The 18,969-nt window shown below is 48.4% G+C and overlaps 3 protein-coding genes across 5 annotated transcripts in view; 1 reads left to right on the forward strand and 2 right to left on the reverse strand.

Annotated features, from left to right (window-relative positions):
• DOCK5 (dedicator of cytokinesis 5) overlaps positions 1 to 6,056 on the forward strand; it is a 72,754-nt gene extending 66,698 nt beyond the window's left edge. The window contains exon 52 of the mRNA XM_039564247.1: positions 1,794 to 6,056. Within this exon, the coding sequence (XP_039420181.1) occupies positions 1,794 to 1,965 (172 nt within the window). The 3' untranslated portion in view covers positions 1,966 to 6,056. The remainder of the gene's footprint in view (positions 1 to 1,793) is intronic.
• Positions 6,057 to 6,122: 66 nt separating this feature from the next.
• Positions 6,123 to 11,018, reverse strand: GNRH1 (gonadotropin releasing hormone 1). 2 transcript variants are annotated; one of them, XM_010408280.4, is made up of 4 exons: positions 10,542 to 11,018; positions 8,636 to 8,777; positions 7,955 to 8,050; positions 6,123 to 6,527 (listed from the first exon to the last, which is right to left on the reverse strand). In XM_010408280.4, the coding sequence occupies exons 1-4, from the start codon at positions 10,580 to 10,582 to the stop codon at positions 6,486 to 6,488; spliced, it is 321 nt and encodes a 106-aa protein (XP_010406582.1). In that variant the 5' UTR covers positions 10,583 to 11,018; the 3' UTR covers positions 6,123 to 6,485. The 2 variants fall into 2 exon arrangements, with proteins under 2 accessions (XP_010406582.1, XP_019146758.1); XM_019291213.3 differs by lacking the exon at positions 10,542 to 11,018 and adding an exon at positions 9,306 to 9,567 and having other exon boundaries at positions 6,126 to 6,527.
• Positions 11,019 to 11,331: 313 nt separating this feature from the next.
• Positions 11,332 to 18,941, reverse strand: KCTD9 (potassium channel tetramerization domain containing 9). Of its 2 annotated transcripts, XM_039564250.1 has the most exons (12): positions 18,858 to 18,941; positions 17,733 to 17,854; positions 17,077 to 17,120; positions 16,810 to 16,906; positions 16,564 to 16,622; positions 15,807 to 15,935; positions 15,298 to 15,365; positions 15,113 to 15,208; positions 14,329 to 14,478; positions 13,974 to 14,079; positions 13,586 to 13,719; positions 11,332 to 13,402 (listed from the first exon to the last, which is right to left on the reverse strand). In XM_039564250.1, the coding sequence occupies exons 1-12, from the start codon at positions 18,903 to 18,905 to the stop codon at positions 13,286 to 13,288; spliced, it is 1,170 nt and encodes a 389-aa protein (XP_039420184.1). In that variant the 5' UTR covers positions 18,906 to 18,941; the 3' UTR covers positions 11,332 to 13,285. The 2 variants fall into 2 exon arrangements, with proteins under 2 accessions (XP_039420184.1, XP_039420185.1); XM_039564251.1 differs by lacking the exon at positions 15,807 to 15,935.
• Positions 18,942 to 18,969: the final 28 nt, after the last annotated feature.

The following is an 18,969-nucleotide window of genomic DNA, read 5'->3' on the forward strand; positions in this document are numbered from 1 at the left end:
AAAAGAAGGAAAAAAGGGGGGGTTTTTGCCTCAGGAGAAGGCAGTGGAGCGCAGTGCCTGGATTGTTGTTTTTTCCAAGTGGGAGCTGTGTTGTCCTTGGTCAGGAAAACGGTGTGTGGGGTGGGAAGAGAGGTGGAAAATAAACCAGCAGCAAAAGTTTCAAAAACACGATCAGCCTAAAGTAGAGCAATCATTTGGGCTGAACAAGAAGTGGGGGGGGGGGGAGGGGAATTCACCATTTTCAGAGGTGATCAGCATCTCCTTCTAAGCCCCAGAAGAATCTGATTTTTCAGCCATTGGTGACTTTGAAAAGGCTGTATTTAAATCCTGGCCTTCCTCTCAATTCCATGAAGTGATTTCCTTGTAGGAATTTCGAGTTCTCCCTTTTTCAGTGCTGCATCACTGATGTTTCTCATACACTTCGGTGTCTCCAGGCTGTCTGGAATCCCTGACACGCAAATATTGTGCCAGAATCGTTTCACCTGCCCCTGACATGAAGGGGTTGGTGATGCCAGACTAATTCCTTAGCAGTGGGAAGCAAAGAAAGGATCCTTCTGTGGCTGGGAGGGATGGTGCCTCCCCAAAACCTGTTAGGAATCCCCTTCTGCAACTGAAAGGGACGGGTGTCCTCCCCAGCCCAGCCTCCAGAGAGGATTTGGGGAGTACCTGAGTGAGATAAACTGGGATTTGTCCAAAAGGAATTTGAAGAGTGATCACACTTAACCACGTTAGCAGCACAGAGAGACGAGGAAACAGCTCATCCCTTAATTCTGTGATGTGATGCTGGAGTAAAGCCTTGAATTATGGGATAAGGAGGAAGTTTTTCTCCTTTGCCCTTCATTTGGCTGGGATTGACGGTGTGGCTGCTGTGGTGCTGTGCCCAGCAGAGAGATCCCAGCTCCAGGGGTGCTGTGGGAGTCACTGGATCAAGAGGATTAATGAAAGAACCTCCTTCCCCAGAGTCCTGTAAGGAAACTAATTACTGCCATGTCCTGGCCTGCAGCATCCCCTTGGCTGGCAGCCAGAGGGAAAGGGTTCACAGGGCTGTGAAGGGAGATTGGGAAGGATTTTCTGAAGGGTTTTGTTACTTGCACTTGTAAAGTTGGGTCTGTCTTCCTTTGGTTAAAACAGTCCTGAAATGTTGAGTTTTGGCTGAGAAGGGGGTCCTGAAATGTTGAGTTTTGGCTGGGGGAGTGGTGAACCACACAAGCTCCTGGCTCTCCTGGCCTTTCCCGTCTCATTTATTTGCAGGATGCCCCTTAAAACAGGCAGAGACAACTTGAAAAACCCCATTAGTGCAGTTTTCTGCAAGAACAAGAAGCACCCTCCAAGCCCCTCTGCAGCCAGGCAGGACGTGCCTGGTTGAACTGGAACTGCCCTTGCTCCCATCGTAGCGTGTTGAGTTTTACCAGTCTGATTCTGAAGCATTTTACAGCCTCTTTGTGCATCATCCAGCCAGCAAGAGAAAAAAAACCTGAATTTTGAAACCTGGGAGGAAATGGGCTTGTTGCCATTTTACTGATCACCAAAAAGAGGAATAAATGCTAAAGTTGGGCTGCAGGCAGAAGCAATTAAAGTCTATCCTAAGCATATTTTAGCAACTAAAACATTTCAGCTTCTGTTATCTCCTGGGGATCTGTCCTTGTTTGCCCCATCACATGGAGCTAAGGCCGGATTTGAAGATTTGCTCCTCAAAGAACCATCAGGACCTTTTGGATTTCTCATTTGGTGAAGCAGAACGCCTTCTGCTTGCCAGCAATGGTTTATTTTTCTGTGTGTTTCCATCTCCTCAGGTTGCTCCGCCGCTGCCCAGCAGACGTGAGGCCAAACCTCCCCCTCCACCCCCAAAAACCAGGAAATCCAGCGTGGTGTCCTCGGAGCAGGGGCTGCAGTGAGGATTTGGGGTCCCAGCAACGCCCAGCGTGCAGTGGCTGCTTTATTTCCACAGACCCTGCAGCCTGGTGATCTCCCCTGCCATCCCAGCGCTTGCCATGGAGCTGTGTCTTGGGAAATGCCACAAAGGAACTTCGCTGGGGCTGGATTCCCTCCCCTCTGCCTGTGCAGTACTGACACACTAATCCAGACGTCTCCCTGCTGGAATTCTTCTCTGTCCTGCTCTTGTCTGTCCCGAGTCGCTTCCCTGCTGCAATCCCAGCAGCTCCTTCCCAGTGTAACTGGGAATCCCGGGGCGCTCTCACTGGTGGTACCCCCCCAGGGCGCTGGGGTTTCCTGCCTGGGTCAGGCTCTCTGCTCAGCTCGTGCCTGGTTTGGTGCAAGATCTCATTTTGTGCTTTTTAGTGGGGTGGAGAAAATCTCTGCTGTGAATGTTGGAGATGACAGAGCCTGCACTGGTACCAGGGCTGGACTGGTACCGCCTGCACTGGTACCAGGGCTGGACTGGTGCCACCTGCACTGGTACCAGGGCTGGACTGGTACCGCCTGCACTGGTACCAGGGCTGGACTGGTGCCGCCTGCACTGGTACCAGGGCTTTACTGGTACCACCTGCACTGGTACCAGGGCTTTACTGGTACCAGTTCCATAAACAGCCTGTAGCCTGTTTATTTATCATCAATACTGATGAAGATTTTGCTTTCTCTTCCAGGAAGTAGTTTTGTTAATTCTGTCATTTTGCTTCTGATTATCTTGTAGAAGTTGGGAAGAGCCACTGAAACCCTGCAGAGGGTGTTGCTCAGAGCAGGAAATACAGTTATTGTTGGGCTGGGGGGTTGCAGGCCTTTGTTGTGCTCCCCTGACTGAAATGGGTCTCTGACCTTACTGAAAACCCAAAGTTTGTTAAATCTAATGAGAAGTTTCCTCAGCAAAGGCTTTTTCAGGGAAAGCCAAACCCAGCCCAACAAAAAGCACCCCCAGGAGGGTTTTGTTCAGACTGAAGTTGTCATTTTCTTTTGTCCTTCCCTATTCTTTTGACACCAGTGTGACTCCAGGAGCTGCTGTGCTTCCTGCCCAGCTCTGGAGACAGATTGCCCTCATCCCAGAGTCATCCCAGATTCCCATCACCTCCAGGTTGGAGCCACTTTGGAGGTGGCACTGCAGTCACATCCCATCCATCCCAGCCCGATGGCTGCACACACTTCCAGCTGTCTCCGGGCTGCTGCTTCTCAGGGGAAATCTTGGGAATCTTCCTGGACACCCTGGCCAGGCTCCCCCCTCTCTGGGGCGTTGTAGGATGTGTCAGCTCCTCGTTGTGTTCCTGGACACAAACACCGCTTGATTTGAAAACCGCTGGGGTTTTTGTCTTTGCATTTCCTGGCCGCTGCCCTCCGGCTCAGCCGAGCCCAGATCCCCGGAGCTGCTGGTGAACAGCAGCTTTTGTCTGGGTGAGAATTCCGCTTCGGGCAGAGCAGCAGGATGTGGTCTGAGTTGTCTGAAGGGCGTCTTAGCAGCACCTATTGCTAATTCAGTGCCTTCCATCCGCCTCTTGCCTCAGTGCTGGGCGCTTTTCAGAGCGGGTTGGGTTTCACTCCCTGCGTAAATCAGCAGGAACAGAGGAGGGATCCCAGGAATGGTTTCCCTGGTGAGGGCAAACAGACTGAGCTGCCAGGTTCAGGTGTTCTGGTTCCAAGTGACTTTGGAGTTCTCTTTTCCAGCCTTTTTGTTCTGCTTCAACAACCTTAACACGTGGAGGGACCTTGTGCATCCAGGTATTTTCCTGGAGAACGGAACCACTCCATGCAAAAAGCCCTCACAGGAGGAGGCCTGGCCTTGGGAAGAATTTTTCAGCTGATCTTCATCCACCTTTTTGCTCTTTAACTCGGGGAGATTTGGCTCTGGCTGCATTTTTTGCAGTTCCAGACCAGGATTTTGAGCAGAATCCTTGGCATGTCAGGGGTTAATTATCCCTCGCTTCCTTCCCTTCCTTGGACGGTGCCAAGTGCCAGGGGTGAGAGCAGCTGCAGCTCTGCTCTGCCTGGAAACTGCTCCTCTCACCCTTAAACCTCCCCTGTGTGTGCTGCTCACCAGCTCAGGCTTTGCCTCTCCCTCCCTGTGCTGCCCAGTTGGGCACTGGGATGGGCGCCCTCTGAACTGGGAGCTGGGGAACAGCTGACACAGAAGAGTTCAGAACAAGGTTTCCTTCCCAAGATAATTTTGGGCATTTTCACTGGCAGATTTGCCCCAAAGGAATCTAAATTTGGTTCATTTTTTTTCCCCTTTCTCAGCATTATTTATGTCCTAAAGCTTGCAAACTTGTCCCACCCCTTCCTGTGTCCCCAGACTGGTGTCCAGCACTCTCACCTGAGCGTGGGCAGGGTTCTGTTCTGGCTGACAAAAGTTGGCATCGCTGGCTCAGAGGTGCAAGATGGAAGTTCTGTTCTGTGCCCAGATGACTCTGGGTTTTGGGCCAGTTTTAGGGGAAAAAAATCATCCAAGTGTCAGATTTGACACATTTGAGTGTGGGAGTAAGAACAGGGCGTTTGACTGATGCTAAATCAATGGAATTAAGTGCCCACTCATCGGACAAATCCCACCACACCCCTGATTTTTTCAGAGTTTGCTTTTTGCTCGGGTACCTGCCTGACTTAAGCTGTGAGATTTAATTTTCAGAGACAATTTAAAGTGTCTCTGTTTCCTTTTTCAAACAAGAATCATCTCTTCAGGTTAATTAGGTGCTTTTGGAAATGTCTCTAATTGTTTCAGACTGGAGGGTTAAAAATGGGAATGGGACAGTCCGTAATGATGATCTCTGCACACCACAAATTGCAGCAATTTCTACCCAATTCATGGTTTTGATTAAAATCTCAGAGTTAAAACATCCACTCTGCAGAGGAGACAAAACCTAATCCCATTTCAGAGCCAGGCTGTTCAAAGCTGCTGTGAAATTTCGAGTCTTTGAGGATTTCATTTTTTCTCCTTTGGAGAAATGTGCTCAACACTTGTTTTCTGGAGCTTTTAATTAAAATTTGTCATGCTGTGATAAATTCCTTTAAAACTGCGACAGGCTCTAATCCACATCAGAGGCAGAGGGGAGCAGGCAGCTTTGCCTTTCAGTGGATTATTGGATTAGGAAAGGACACAGATTCCAGGGAGAGCAGCTCTGTGATCTGCAGAGAGCTCCAGGATGGATGTGCAGAGGGTTTTTGGGAACCTGCATCCCAGAAACTCCCCCTGCCAGCCCAGTGTTTGCTCCAGAGTCACACTCAGTTGGACCTGCAGTGACAACACCTCAGATTTTCCTCTCCTTATTTATTTTTATCATTGTAAATGGAAATAATAAGCTTAAATCTGTAATTTAACTAATTTTTTATATAGTGAAAACATTCCTGACTTATCTCTGCTACCTTCTTTTGATTATTTTTATTTTTAATTAAAAACTTTATCCTGTTTTTACTGTTGCAGACCAAATTCTCTGGTGGATCAGGGTGAGCTTTCCCAAGGACTACAGCAGGGAGGAAAAATAAACAAATAATGTGATTTTATGGCTGTTCAAAAGCACGGGGTTCACCTGATTCTGCTCTCCAAACATTAATTAAAGCACCTTTAGGGCAGTGTGGGCACTAAAGGGGGTACTCAAAGGTGGTTCACACCTTAATCTGTTTTTCAGGTCCCTGTGCTGCTGGTTGGTGTTTTCAGGCAGGGGTGGAAGCGCCTCAGCAGCTCCAGAGTCCACCCCAATCATTTCATTCATTGCTTCTCACTGTGCTACCCCACAGATTTAATCACTGTAAGCCCTGGGCTGTGTTCCTTGTGAATTCAGGAGGAGTTGGGTGCTGTGGAAGGACTTTCTGTGTGTTCTGGGATCGTGGGTTGGTGGTTTCATTGCAAACCCACTTTTGCAGACTGCAAATACATTCTTTATTTTATTTTCCCCCTCTTTTTTTACTCCTCTGCAACCGAATCAGTGAAAAATACAGCTTTAAAGTGGCTCTGGAGAGAGCAGGAGCTTTGGGAAGGGCTCTGCAGCTCTCTGGGCAGATGCCACGTGCATCACTAAGTCTGTAAAGCGAGGTGTACACATTTTCGTGGGTTTTTAAAATGTATTGACCATTGTAAAGTTTGTAAATACATTTTTAAAATAAATGTAGTTTTTATAACTGAACCAGAAAAAAGAGCAGTAAAAGTCTTTCTTCCATGGCCCACTGACGGACGGGGGAAGATAATCCCAAAAGTAAGTTTATTCTTATCTTTTATCAAAGTTTTCTTGCTGTTGTACCCAGAGGGGAGTGGGATGAGGCCCTGGCTTTGTCTGTTCATGTGGAACAAAAGTTGTAGCATCCAGATTGTCCCTGCAGGCCCCAAAGCAGGCCCTGCTCTGCTGCTCCCACCCCAGCTTGGGATGTGGCTGCTTTTACAGAAATCCCATCATCTACACAACCATTTTCCACTCTTTTAATGCAGTTTCAGGGTATTTATTCACACATTGATCCAAGCAAAGACCATTTGAGGAGGAATTGATTTTACACAAGTTTCGAAACCTCACTCTGGGTCTGTTGCTCCATTTGGCTCTGGGGTTAAACCTTCTTTGGGGTTAAACCTTCTTTCTTCTGCCTTCTGCCTCCACCAGCCTCTCCTGTAACCACACACCAAATGCTGGTTTCAAAGAGCAGAAATGGCTTTGAGGATGGAATTTTCAGGTGCTAAAACACCACAGAGCTGAAGCCCTGGGGTGTTCTCGATGGAGATGAACTGGGTGAGTATCTGGGTGAAATCTGGGTTTTAATCCCTGAAGTGCCTCAGTGAGGGGGGGTTTTTGTGCTCCCTCCCACCTTCCCCAGGAAATGATGATAATTGGAGTTTTTCCATGGGATGGAACATTTCCAGCCACTCCCCTTTCTTCCCTGCTTAATACTCCTGTAGCAACTCCAGGAATGTGCTAGGTGGGAAAAGCTGGGTGTGGAAAACGTTGTTTTTAGTGTCATTAAGCAGCAAGAAATCAGAAGTTTCTGGGCAAACCTCAGGATCTGGTGGGGTTTGGTCCTTTCAGCTCTGCAAAGTCAGGCCAAGTTTCCCTCTGTGAGCCAGAAGGAACTCATTTCAAATATCCTGGTGATTACTCTGGTGTGTTTTCCTGCCTAACATCATCTCTTGCAGTACAAAAAATACTTAAATACAGTAAATTACTGCTGCTGCCTTTCACTGTGCAGGCAGTGCTGCTGCAAGTCGTGGGCCACGACTCCACGTTCAGTACAAGCAGGATAAAAGATGAGCTAAAATCCTATTTATTTAGGTAGTTTCTGCATGAAAATCCAGTGGAATTCAGGCTCTGCCTTACTGGTGCTGAGTTCATGAGCCTTTTCCAGGCCTGGCTCCTCGGTGAGAGGCTGGAGAGCCTTTCAGGCACTCAAGAGCTTTGGGGTTTGGCTTCAACTTGAAGTCGAGATTGAGCTTTTGGGATGGCACAGGGACACTTCCCAGGAAGTGGGGCCATCTGGCCCCATCAAGGTGCTGCTGGGTTAATGAAAAAGCCCATTTTAGCCCGAGCAGGCTCATTCCGTGTCAGTTCACTCAGCTGTGAGGTCTCTGCTGTCACTGTGCTGCAGCAGCTCATGGAGATGCATTTCCCAGCCCGGGGGCCCTGGGAGCAGCAGCTTCCATCTGGCCCCGTCCTGCAGCGGGCAGGGACAGCCCCGGCTCGGCAGCTGCCCCTGCTCAGGGCTTGGTTTGGGTTAATTCAGAGAGGAAACACCAGGGCTACACCAGGAGCTTTGGAATGATGGATCCCTGTCCTGGCAGTGTCCCAGGGAGGGATTGGGAATGGTGCAGGTAATGTTGTCCAGTGGGAGTGTCCCTGTCCATGGGATGAGGTGGATTTTAGGTCCCTTCCAACCCAAACCATCCTAGGATTCCTTGATAAGGGCAGAGCCAGTATTTCCTCATGTGAACTGAGCTTCAATCCCTCTTCCTCCTCCTCCACCACTGTTCTCCCCTCCCCCCCCACCCAAAATGTATTTTCTTTAAATTTTCCAATAGTGATGACAGAAAAACCACGTTACTCACCATGGCTTCCTTCAGGTCCCTGATCCTGGAGTTCTGGTACGAGCCTGGGCACTCCCTCTGCTGTACCTCCCCTAATTCTGCCATCTCATTTGCAATCTGTGTTGGAAAAGTGACACAAGGAACTGATAGACCCATCAGGAAAGGAGATTTGTCTGCCAAAAGCGACTCCACCCCACTTTTCCCCTACACAACTGAAATTCACCTTTTCCTCACAAACCCCGGGATCCTGGAATGAGGAGGAACTAGACATGGAGTACTGATTAGGAAAGAGGGGAAAACCACTGGTGGACAGAACTTTCCACATGTGCTTTGTCATTTAATTGCTGAGCATCCACCACGTGTGAATTGCCAAAATTTTAAGGGAGGTGGAGGAATTGTCATAAAATAACCCATCAGAATATTGGAATTTCGGGAGAGGGTGGAATCAGGCTTAACCTGGACCTCAGAGCTGCATCTCTCCCTTGGAGCTGGCTGCCCAAACCCTCTGGCTGCTGTTCTTTGTGCCAGGCTGACAAATGGCACCTCGCCCCTTATTTTCCAAATCCTACTTAAAACAATTGTTTATCCCCAGATCTGGGGGTGGCTGGTGGACAGACACGCAGACAGGTGTAGAGGGAAGCCTCTGTCACTTTTTGGCTGCATCTTTTCCAGGCCAGGGTTGTCTCCCAGCCCAGCACCCACCTCTTGGAATGGTCCCAGCAGGTCCCCGGCGCTCCTCTTCCCCCCTGGCTGGAGGCCGTAGGACCAGTGCTGAGCCAGGCACAGCCCCACACACAGCACACCCAGCAGGGCACTGGCCACGATCCTCCTGGACTTCTCCATCCTGGAGAGAGAAAACAGCCCCTTGCTGGTCATAAAGGCATCACAGCTCCATCGGTACCGTGGAGAGGGAAGGAAACGCGGCATTTTCGGATCCCGGAACCGTGGAATGTGCTGAGCTGGAAGGGACCCACAAGGATTGTGGAATTCCAGCTCCTGGCCCTGCACAGACACCCCAAAATCCCACCCTGAGCCTGCTCCAGTTCTGATCTGCACCTCCTGGGCAGGAGCCCCAGCTGGGTTTGCAGCCTGTCAAAGTGTGGAATAGCTCACTAGAAGGAGGTTGGACATCCAAGAAATCTGGATGAAGATCTGAATTAGGATTTTTGAGTTCCAGGCATGTGAGGACCTCAAAGGTTGCATTCCCTGGTGGTGTTTGGCAGATGTGTTCAGCTGCTTTCTGCTCTGATGTCCCTGCTCCTTAAAATCTGCCCTTTGCAGCCTCTTCTAATCTAAGGGGTTTTTTAATAGGAGCATCTGTAAGCCCTGGCTCAGTAAAAAGGCAGTGTGGGATGTTGTTCCAGCACGTTACCTGCTGCCTCAGAGAGGTTGTGCAGTAACTCCAGCTCTGCTCCTCTGGAAAATGTCCTGTAAATGTGCTCTCACCTCACTCTTTATAACCAAGAGCCCCAGTGCCTCCCCTTTCCCAGCAGGAGATTCCATCCAGTTCCCTCTCCCGGGCTGCACTTTGGGCGCTCCTGTTACAGAGACTGTCACGCAGCACCAGTAAAGCCCATAATTGGAACACCCCGGTGCAGCAATTAAATTCAGCTGTTTTCTCTAAGAGCCATAAAAGTAACAGCCTTGCTTTTAAGAGGTTGTAAATCCCACACTGGGATCCAGCTGATCCTGCTGGGAAATGCAGGAGCTTTTCTGTCAGTGACTTCTGGTTCCTTCAGAAAAAGTTCTTGGGTGTTTGAATTTGTTCAGGGTGTGAAATGGGTGAGGAATTGAGCTCAGTTTTTAAGAATCCTGGAATGGTTTGGGTGGGAAAGGACCTCAAATTCATCTATTCCCACCCCTGCCATGGGCAGGGACACCTTTCCCTATCCCAGGCTGCTCCAACCTGGCCTTGGACACTTCCAGGGATGGAGAATCCACGATCCAGGCAACATCTTTATTTCTATGAGGCATGAAGGAAAAACCCCTTTGGTGCTCAAACAGGAGCCTGTGGTTGCGCAAGTGCCCAGAGCAGTTTGAAACCCTCCCCCTCCTCATTTAAATCAAGGTGCTTTGGTGTTCTTTGCTCTGTAAAATGCCAGGTGGGATCAAACTGGACAAGTCTGTGATGGTGAATGTACTTTGCTGGCACGATGGAGTCTCTGGGGTGAATGGGATTCCCAAATCCTTTTTAGAAGGGCCTGGAGTGACAGGACAAGGGGGAATGGGATTAAACTGACAGAGAGGAGGGTTAGGTTGGGAAAGAATATGTAATATTGGGTTTATAGTAGGAATAATTCCTCCCCTGTGAGGGTGGGAGGGGCTGGGATGGAATTCCCAGAGAAGCTGTGGCTGCCCCTGGATCCCTGGAAGTGCCCAAGGCCAGGCTGGACGGGGCTTGGAGCAGCCTGGGACAGTGGAAGGTGCTGGGGATGGAATTGATGGAAATGATCTTTAAGGCCTCTTCTAACCCAAACCGTTCCATGATTCCCTGTTTTTAAATCTTGAGAGTTTGTGCACTGCAGATTTATAAAGATTTATTTGCATGCAGCAGGTCAATTCAGTAATTTTGACAGCAGAAATGGCGTTTTGGGGTTTTTTTACCAACCTGGCAGCTCCTCTGTCTTCTCTGCCCTGTTCTCCAAACATCCTCTGCTCCAGCTCCCCCGACCTCTTGGAGCTTTAACAGATTAAAGTAATTCAGTAAGTCAGTAATTCCGGGAGGATTTGGTGACTCTTAGCAGAGTCATTCCTCCTGCCCCAACGCTCCTCCCACTCACGGCGAGGGCGGCCAGCACCGAGCTCTGATCAAGCTGTGAAAACAGCTGGGTTCAGGGGAGCAGTGCTCCTGTTCCTCTGGCGTGGGCACCAGGATTCACACAGGGATCCCTGTGTTTGGGGCTCCTTCCTTCCCTGGCGAGCCTTGCAAAGATGAGCATTATTCAAAGGTGAAAGATTTGGACATTTTTTAAAGAGCTTTGCCCAATAATTGCACCTCATTAACCACCACTTAACCCGGCTCTAATGATCTGCCCTGAACAGCTCTGAACTTTTTCTCCACAGGTTTCTGGTGCAGCCACAGGATCTGGACTTTTCTGATCTTTGGGTCCCTTCCAGCTCAGGATATTCCATGATTCTCTGATTATTCTGCCTCCAGCTATTTTATTAATATGAAGGGTAGAGACAAAAAAGCTGAGAAGTCTTGGAGAGAAATGACAAACCAAAAAAAATTCCATGCAAATTCTCCCAGTTAATGGCTCAGAACACTGCAGGAACCCCCACAGCACATTTGTTTTTCCAGCCACTATTTTATGCTTAAAACCAAAAAAATTCTCGTTCTTCTCACACAAGCCAGGTAAGATTTGGGGTTTTTATTCAAATGAAGACAACCAAGCCACTTTTCTCTTTCACACTTTTTATTAATGCAACTTAAATTAAGCTGGAACCTGCAAATTCTGCACAGGGCTCTTTACACAGCTCCGTCCTGGCAAAAGAGGTACCTCAAATCCAGCTGTGAGTGATGGTGCCACATGCTGTGATTGCTCCATAGTGCTCCAGTGAAAGTTCAAAGAGGTTTTATACACAGTGATTATGAAAATAGAGATATATATATATATATATTTTCCATACAATAGTTTTACTTCTGCCAGCTACAAAATATGATAAAGAAAAATAATTCATTTGTTTCTCTAGCCCTAGGAATCTTCTACTGCAACAGACACAACATTCCCACTGAAAGCCATGAGGTGGGAGAAAGGACTCTGAAGTCACACTGGAACATTTCCCTGGAATCTACAGGTCATTTCTCCAAGGATCTAGTGTTGTCCTAGAGCCTGATCCAGAGGGATCTGCAGGAAATAATCCCAGTTCTGAACCTCGTAGCTCTGGGATTTTGAGCCCTGCATGGTCACATCACACGCCTGAGTCAAACCAACTTGGAAAGGAGGGAGAATGCTGCAATTCCCCCCAAACACATCATCTGCTGACCCCAGATCATCACTGATCCTCCCAGACTGGTGGCAAAGCAGCATTTTTGTAACAACTGAGACAACGAGACTTGAGGACAGAAAATTGCACTGCAAGGGAGAGACAACCCCCGAAGAACTGTGGAACTCCAGCTCCTGTGGGACTCCAGCTGGGATCCACTGGTTCTTACTCCTCCTGTGTATTTCTACAGTAACAGCTTGATTTCCTTAGATTCAAGGTTAGTTTTAACTTTGGGGTGGTTTAAGCATCTGAGGTAAGTTCTTGATGCACCTTCTCTCTCTTTTTTTTGGTATAGTTTCTTCGTGTGCTTTTTGATTGTGTGTAAAATAAAGGTGGTGTGAGCCGAGAACTCCATGGATCCTACGGGGAAGCAGCTCCTTATCCACGGCTGGGGGTGCTGAGGCCTCTGCCCTGCACAGCTCACCCACACCAGCAGCTCCACCTGCTTTCTGCAGGTGTGGGAGGGCACGGGGGGCACCTGGCCCCAGGCAGGATGCTCCTACAGCCACCTGAGGCAGCCCAAACGAACAGGGAGATCCAGCTGGGAGACAGACGATGCCCAAGCTTTCAGGGGGTCTTTGCATAGTAAATGGAAGGGAAAGAGGGGAAGATTCACCTGCTGAGCTCATGAGGGGAGGGTGGAGCAGGAGCTGGGGCCCCTCTGCCTCTCTCTGCTTTGGTGACAGCTCTGCCCTTTCCTCTCTACGCTGAATTCACCACAAAGGGTGAAAACTCTGCAGGAACCCCAGCTGGGAGTGGTCAGGACATGTGAAAGGAGGATTTTTCTCACCAGCTGTGACGGACAGTGCACCTCCACACTCGTTTGGAGAGGATTAATTAAAGACATCCAATTTCTGAGCAGCGATGTTCCCACCAGCTGCTACCCCAGCAGAGCCCTGAGCACCCCCTGGGGACACTGAGCCACCCCTGGCACGGACACAGACTGCAACTACACCTGTAAACCTGAACTTGGTTGCTACTGTACAGGAGTAACATTTTCTATCCATATTGCAGCTACAGATTCAATAAATAGAATTGCATATATTGTGCTTTATAAATTAAAATGCATTCCAAAGTGAGGCAATGCTAAACAATGAAACCATTGAACCTTTCCCCCCTCCAAAGCAGCCACACTCTGGTTTCAGCACCAGCCCACTTCTTCACTCTGCTCACAGAGGTGCAAACTCCCTGTTGGTACCTCTGAAAACAAGAAGTCCCGCCCCAAAAGTGATCAAAAAGAGTTTACCTAGGCACTACTGCAAATGTAAGGTGGCTAACAACCATGACTTGAACTCAGGAAGGGGAGGAGGTGAAGAAAGTCACGATGAATGTTTGGATTCCTTCCTCTCCAGCAGGTTCTGGCCCCTATCTGACACTCTGGGACATGTGCAGGGGTGTCAGCATCTCCTCAAAGATGGCTCCTTTCACGTTAGAGCCCCTCAAATTTGCTTCTTGTAGGTCACAACCTGATAGATCACAATTCTGAAGGGGGAAAGGAAAATTAATGTTAATTAAATAGACCCAGAACTCTGTTCAGAAGTTTAACTCCATTTACCTTAACTCCATTCAACTTTGCAGCTGGAGAAAAGCCAGCAATCCCCCAAATTACCAGCTTTTTGCATACACATATATATTTATATGTATAGGAAATGAATCCTAACTCACTTCCAAGTCAGTCCCTGCCAGCGTGGCTCCTCTGAGGTTGCAGTTCTTTAGTTTGGCGTTTTTCAGCGTGGCCACCCGCAGGTTGATCCCCGTCATCTGACTGCCCTCCATGTCCACCCCCTTCAGGTTGGCACCTGCAACACACCCACACAGGAGGTTTGGAGGAAAATCAGCCAGAAAGGCAGCAGCTCCACATGATGCTTCCTCAGAGCTGGGTAAACTGGGAGAGGTCAAGGCAGAACTGGGAATTTAATGATTATTTGGGCAGAACCAGCCCAGAGCTGCGGGCTTTTCCCGTGGATTGTACAAACACAGCTGAACTTTGGCCACACAAATGTACAGGCACAGGGCTGTTCCCATGAATAACTAACAGGCAAAAACGTCTTACCTTCCAAATTAGCTTTAAGGCCTGATGGATCTTCAAAGTTGCAGCCTTTCAGGGATGCTCCCTCTGCGTTGGAACACAGCATCTTCACCCCCTGCAGGTTTGCACACTGGCAGAGACAGGATGGGAGTCACGAGGGTGTGAAGAGAAATACCAAAGATCAGCAGAACACAGATTTGAGTTCTGCATTGCAACTGAACCCCCCCAAAGCACAACCCCCGTTACTGTGAGGAAGTGGGCAAGCAGTGGGAGTGGAACAACCACAGAAAACATGGGGAAACTGATTCTTTTGTTCCAATCCCTGTGTTTTGGGACAACTCCAGGGCAGGCCAGGCTCCCCAGGGTGCAGCATCCTTACATCCAGCACGGATCCTGAGAGGTCAGCTCTCTCCAGGTTGGCACAGCACAGGTTGGCGTGGGACAGGTTGCAGCGGCTCAGATTGGCCATCTTGAAGTTGATGTAGCGAAGATCCAGGCGGGAAAGGTCGGCTCCACTGAAATTCAGACCCTGGAAAAGCCAGTGAACCCCCCCAAAATGGTCACAGAAGGGAAAGGGGAGGTCTGGACACAAAGGAGTTACAAGAAACATGTCTGGGTAGTTGTGTATATAAATCTATACAGATAAACAGATGTACTGAAACACTTCCAGTACCTGAAAGGGGCTGATAAAAAGATGGGAGAGATTTTTTATATGGACAGAGAGTGCCAGGAGAAGGGGCAATGGATTTAGAGATCAGGTTTAGATGGGATATTGGGAAGGATTTCCTCCCTGTGAGGGTGGGAGGGGCTGGGATAGAATTCCCAGAGAAGCTGTGGCTGCCCCTGGATCCCTGAAGTGTCCAAGGCCAGGCTGGAGCAAGCTGGGACAGTGGGAGGTGTCCCTGCCCAAGGCAGAGTGGAACAAGATTATCCTTAAGGTCCCTTCCAACCCCAACCATTCCATGGTTCCATACAAATATTCACTCACAAGATCATTTATTCCATTACATAACACCAGGGAAATGTAAGTGCAAAGCTCTCACGATCTGGATTTGTCCTTAAAACAGGCTGTGGTTTTACACTGTAAGAGGGCAGGGTTGGATTAGGTGCCAGGAAGCAATTCCTGGAGTTTTGTTGGAAAGAGAAAGCCTGAGTTCCCTCACCTGACAGCGCAGCTCGGACTTGGTGGGCGTTGCCAGCAGGAATCGGACAAACTCCTTCCGGGAGATGGGAGAGTGATCCTCAGCTGGCTGGGAGTTCTGGGAAGAGGCGTTTCACAGGGACAGCACTCAGTTACACATTCTGGGAGAGCAGGACCTGCATCCCAGTGTTACAGAGAGCAAGCTACCTTAATAGCAACTTCCAGGTGTTCGATGAGCGAGTCGATCCCAAAAAACCTGGCTTCTTCCAAAACCCCTACAAACAAAGCAGTGCTGGTTATTCCAGGGAATTGCTGATCCAGAGAGCAGCACCCTTCTCTCCCCTTACTGGAGAACAACCACACACATTACACTGGATGTAACTGGGGAGAGAGGAAAGGTTTGCTTGCAGCTAAAAGGAAAAACGTAACTCAGACACAACATTTCCAACACCAGCATTAGGTTAAAGAGATCAACTCCAGAATTCCAGCTATTAATCCAGTATGGATTTTTTAATGCTCCAAAGAGAAATAGCAGCCTGTCCTCATTAAAGCAAGCACATGGAGCTGCACTGCCGAGAATAAATCCACCAAAGGAAAACTCCCAACCACGGGGAGGAGCACACAAAGCTCCCTCTGGCTTCACCACGGGCACTTGAGGGCAAAGCTTTAATTCCAAGGAGGAATAATTTAGGAGATGTCAGACAGGTAATACCTACCTAGCAAATTAATGCCATCATTTACAATGAGCTGTCCGTGACGCAAATAGTTCAAAATGGGCTCAAAATACTCGGGACTGCGGTCAATGAGGAAAGCTCCTCTAGGATCTTGCTTATTCCCCCAAGCATCTGTTTCCACAACATATATATATATAAAATTACTTTTGCTGTAGTCATAGAAGAGCATTTGCTTCAGTTTTCAGAGTTTTTAATTACTGAAGGGGACTGGAATAGCAAACATTCCACTTGGAAGGGTGGTTCGGAGAGAGAAGGAAGGAAAAGAGAAGTGGGGGGGGAGGAAATCAGCTTAAAACGAACTTGTTCCTGCTCTGAATAACTCAATTTATTATCACATACAAAACAATCATGGCTAGATAAAAGCAGCACTAAGATTTTAGCCTGATTGTCTCCCCAAGGCTGCCTCGTGCAAAGTTTGCTCATTGGCTCTGCTGCCAAAACTGAGGAAGATGCAACAAGATGAAAACTTCGAATCAAATAAACAAACAAAAAAAGGACCCAAACTACTAACAGTGCATGGGAGGTGTATTTGCAGTTTGTGAGATGATCAACATGAGGTGGTGAAATGATAAACACAGAGAAATAAAGTTATTAAAAAATAATTCTCTGTCCTGATTTGGTACTTTAACATACTTTGGATATTTTAGTTTATGGACAGGAGTCTCAGCTTGACAGTGCCTTTTGCCCACTTTGCTAATTAATTACTTAAAAATAATCAAGTTTATCTCAATATACTCACCTTTGTCTTTAAACATGTGTGCCAACATACTGTCAGGTTCTTTGTTAACCAAAGTGCTCCTAGAAAACAAAAGCAGCCCAATTTTATTTTCCCTTCATCTGTAAATGTTTAAGAATTAATTTCTTGCAAAACTGTGGTGGCAAATACAGAGAAAGCTGCAGGAGTCAGAGACCTCCTCCTTCACAGTAAGTTATTTTTTAAGGTCTTTTGCTTTATTGAAATGAAGTTTTTGAAGACCATTTTTACCGGGTGGTGGTGAAGTATCTGCCTCCCACATTGAGAGTGAGCCAGTCTGTGTGGGACCCTGTCAGCTCCTCCTGAGCTCTCCCATCACTCTGAGGATCTGCAGAGAAGAAACAAAGAAATAATTGGAAAAATTGTGACTATTCCTTAATGAATTCCCTATGGAAATAGGTATCTTCTGAAAACACCACAAAATAAAGTCTTTGCTTTATATGAAAGCAAAATAAACTCTATTAAATAAAAGGTTAAAGATAAGAAATATAGGCTCACCAATGAAGGGCTCCCCTTCACAGACAAACAAAACATCATCATCCCTGAGAGAGGAGGGGGCAGAGGGAAGAGAAAAAGAAAGTTAATAATAATTTATTGTTCATCTAACTGACAGTGGAACCTCTCCTGATTACTTTCAGGTAAATTATGACCAGTGGCCATTAGCTGGAACTTCTACATCTGGTTTTTATCTGTATTTTGCAGGTTCTTGTGCATTGGAATGGACTGACTTCACCAGAGATTTTATCCGTAGCAGCCAGGTAGAGACCACTTGTGTACTCAATTAATTCTTACAAAAGAGTTGCTTTTCTCCCCAGTCTGGGACCATTCTGTGAGGCCAAAGCAATGGGAGAATTTGTCTCCTTTATAGAACCCCCCCCATTCCAGGGCTGACTGGAATAGTGGGGATTTCATGGCACAAACATTGCCCTGGAATCAACACAGGAGGAGGTGAAAAGGCCTCAAACACAGCTTGTATCAAGTTCTGAACCAATAAAAGGTTTGAAGCTCAAAAGACATGAAAGGACCTTTGGGCACCCTGGCTGGGAATGATCATATCTGATTTTAGGGAAAGCACTGGTTATTGATTAAGGAGGATTAACAGGTTAGTCTCTTAATCCACATCCCTGATTTGCCTTTTCCCGGCTGATCCTTACCTAATCAAAGCAATATCATCAATGAGCCCCCCTTTCCCATTGTAAACACTGGTGGCTTTTATCCCAAGCTTGTTGCTGGCCACAGAGAGCAAATCTGAGAGAGTCCCATACACAGCCACGACCTGGGAGAGAGAGGAGAGAGGACGCTGTGAATAAAAACAAACCCATGAAACCGTGCTCCAAAAGATCTGCCTCTTCACACTTACCAGGGCTATTAGGGGGAGCAAAACCCATTTGGATCTTGACCAATAAACAAGGGAAAACACCAACTTTGGTGTTGGAACAGAAAAATCGGGTGACTTGCAGAGCTCCCAACAAAACTCACTGCAACAGCAGTGAGAGAATAAATGCTGGTGCTGTAAGAATGTAACGCCGTTATTTATTTCTCTGAAGAAATAGTGTTACTTGTTCTATTCCAGGGCTCTCCCAAATCTACTTCCCTCCCCAAAAACAAGGATTAAAGGGCAGGCACACGAACTGTCTGCACTCAGGATGAGGATGGGAAAATCAGGATCATGGACACGATTCAGCAGAACTGCAAGGCTGGAATGCGGTCACATGAACTCCTGCCCTCGAGATCCCGGTGGAAATAGCGGGATCATGGACAGAATTAACAGAAATACGCATTAAAGCACAGTCACATCAACTTCTGCACTCGGAATGTGGATGGAAACAACAAGATCACGGGCTCTGTGTGGAACTGCATCCCAGGGCCTTTTCCTCTACTGGACAAGCACTGGTTGGGCCTAAAAATCCCTATTTTCAGTCTTGAGACGATTTTAGCGAGGTTTTAAACAATTAATCACGATTATCCCCAGGGTACCCCCACGCAGGGTCAGTCTTCCTCCAGAGCCCTCATCCCCCAGGCTGTGCCTGACACGAGCAGCCGGGCGTGACTCCCTAAAGCCACGAAGCGCCTCCACCCGCGACAAATCCCCGCCTGTCGCGATTCCCTCGCGATTCCCTCCACAGGCAATGAGGGGGGGGGAACCCCGCGCCCCGCTCCCCTCCGGCACCGCGCGGCGCAGGCCCGGCTGCCCCGGGAGGCTGCGGAGAGGGCAGGGCCGGGCAGGGGGCCCGTGAGGAGCGGGACCGGCCCGCGGGCCGCCCCCAGCCCGGCCTCACCTTCCCGTTGCGGGCGCTGCCGTTGACGAACAGCGTCACCCGCCTCATGCTGCGCCCGCCGCCGCGCCGCCACCCGGAAGGGGCGGGCGCTGACGGGCAGGCCCCGCGGCCA

This window comes from Corvus cornix, chromosome 22 (assembly GCF_000738735.6).
Source record: "Corvus cornix cornix isolate S_Up_H32 chromosome 22, ASM73873v5, whole genome shotgun sequence".
Lineage (NCBI taxonomy): Eukaryota > Metazoa > Chordata > Aves > Passeriformes > Corvidae > Corvus > Corvus cornix.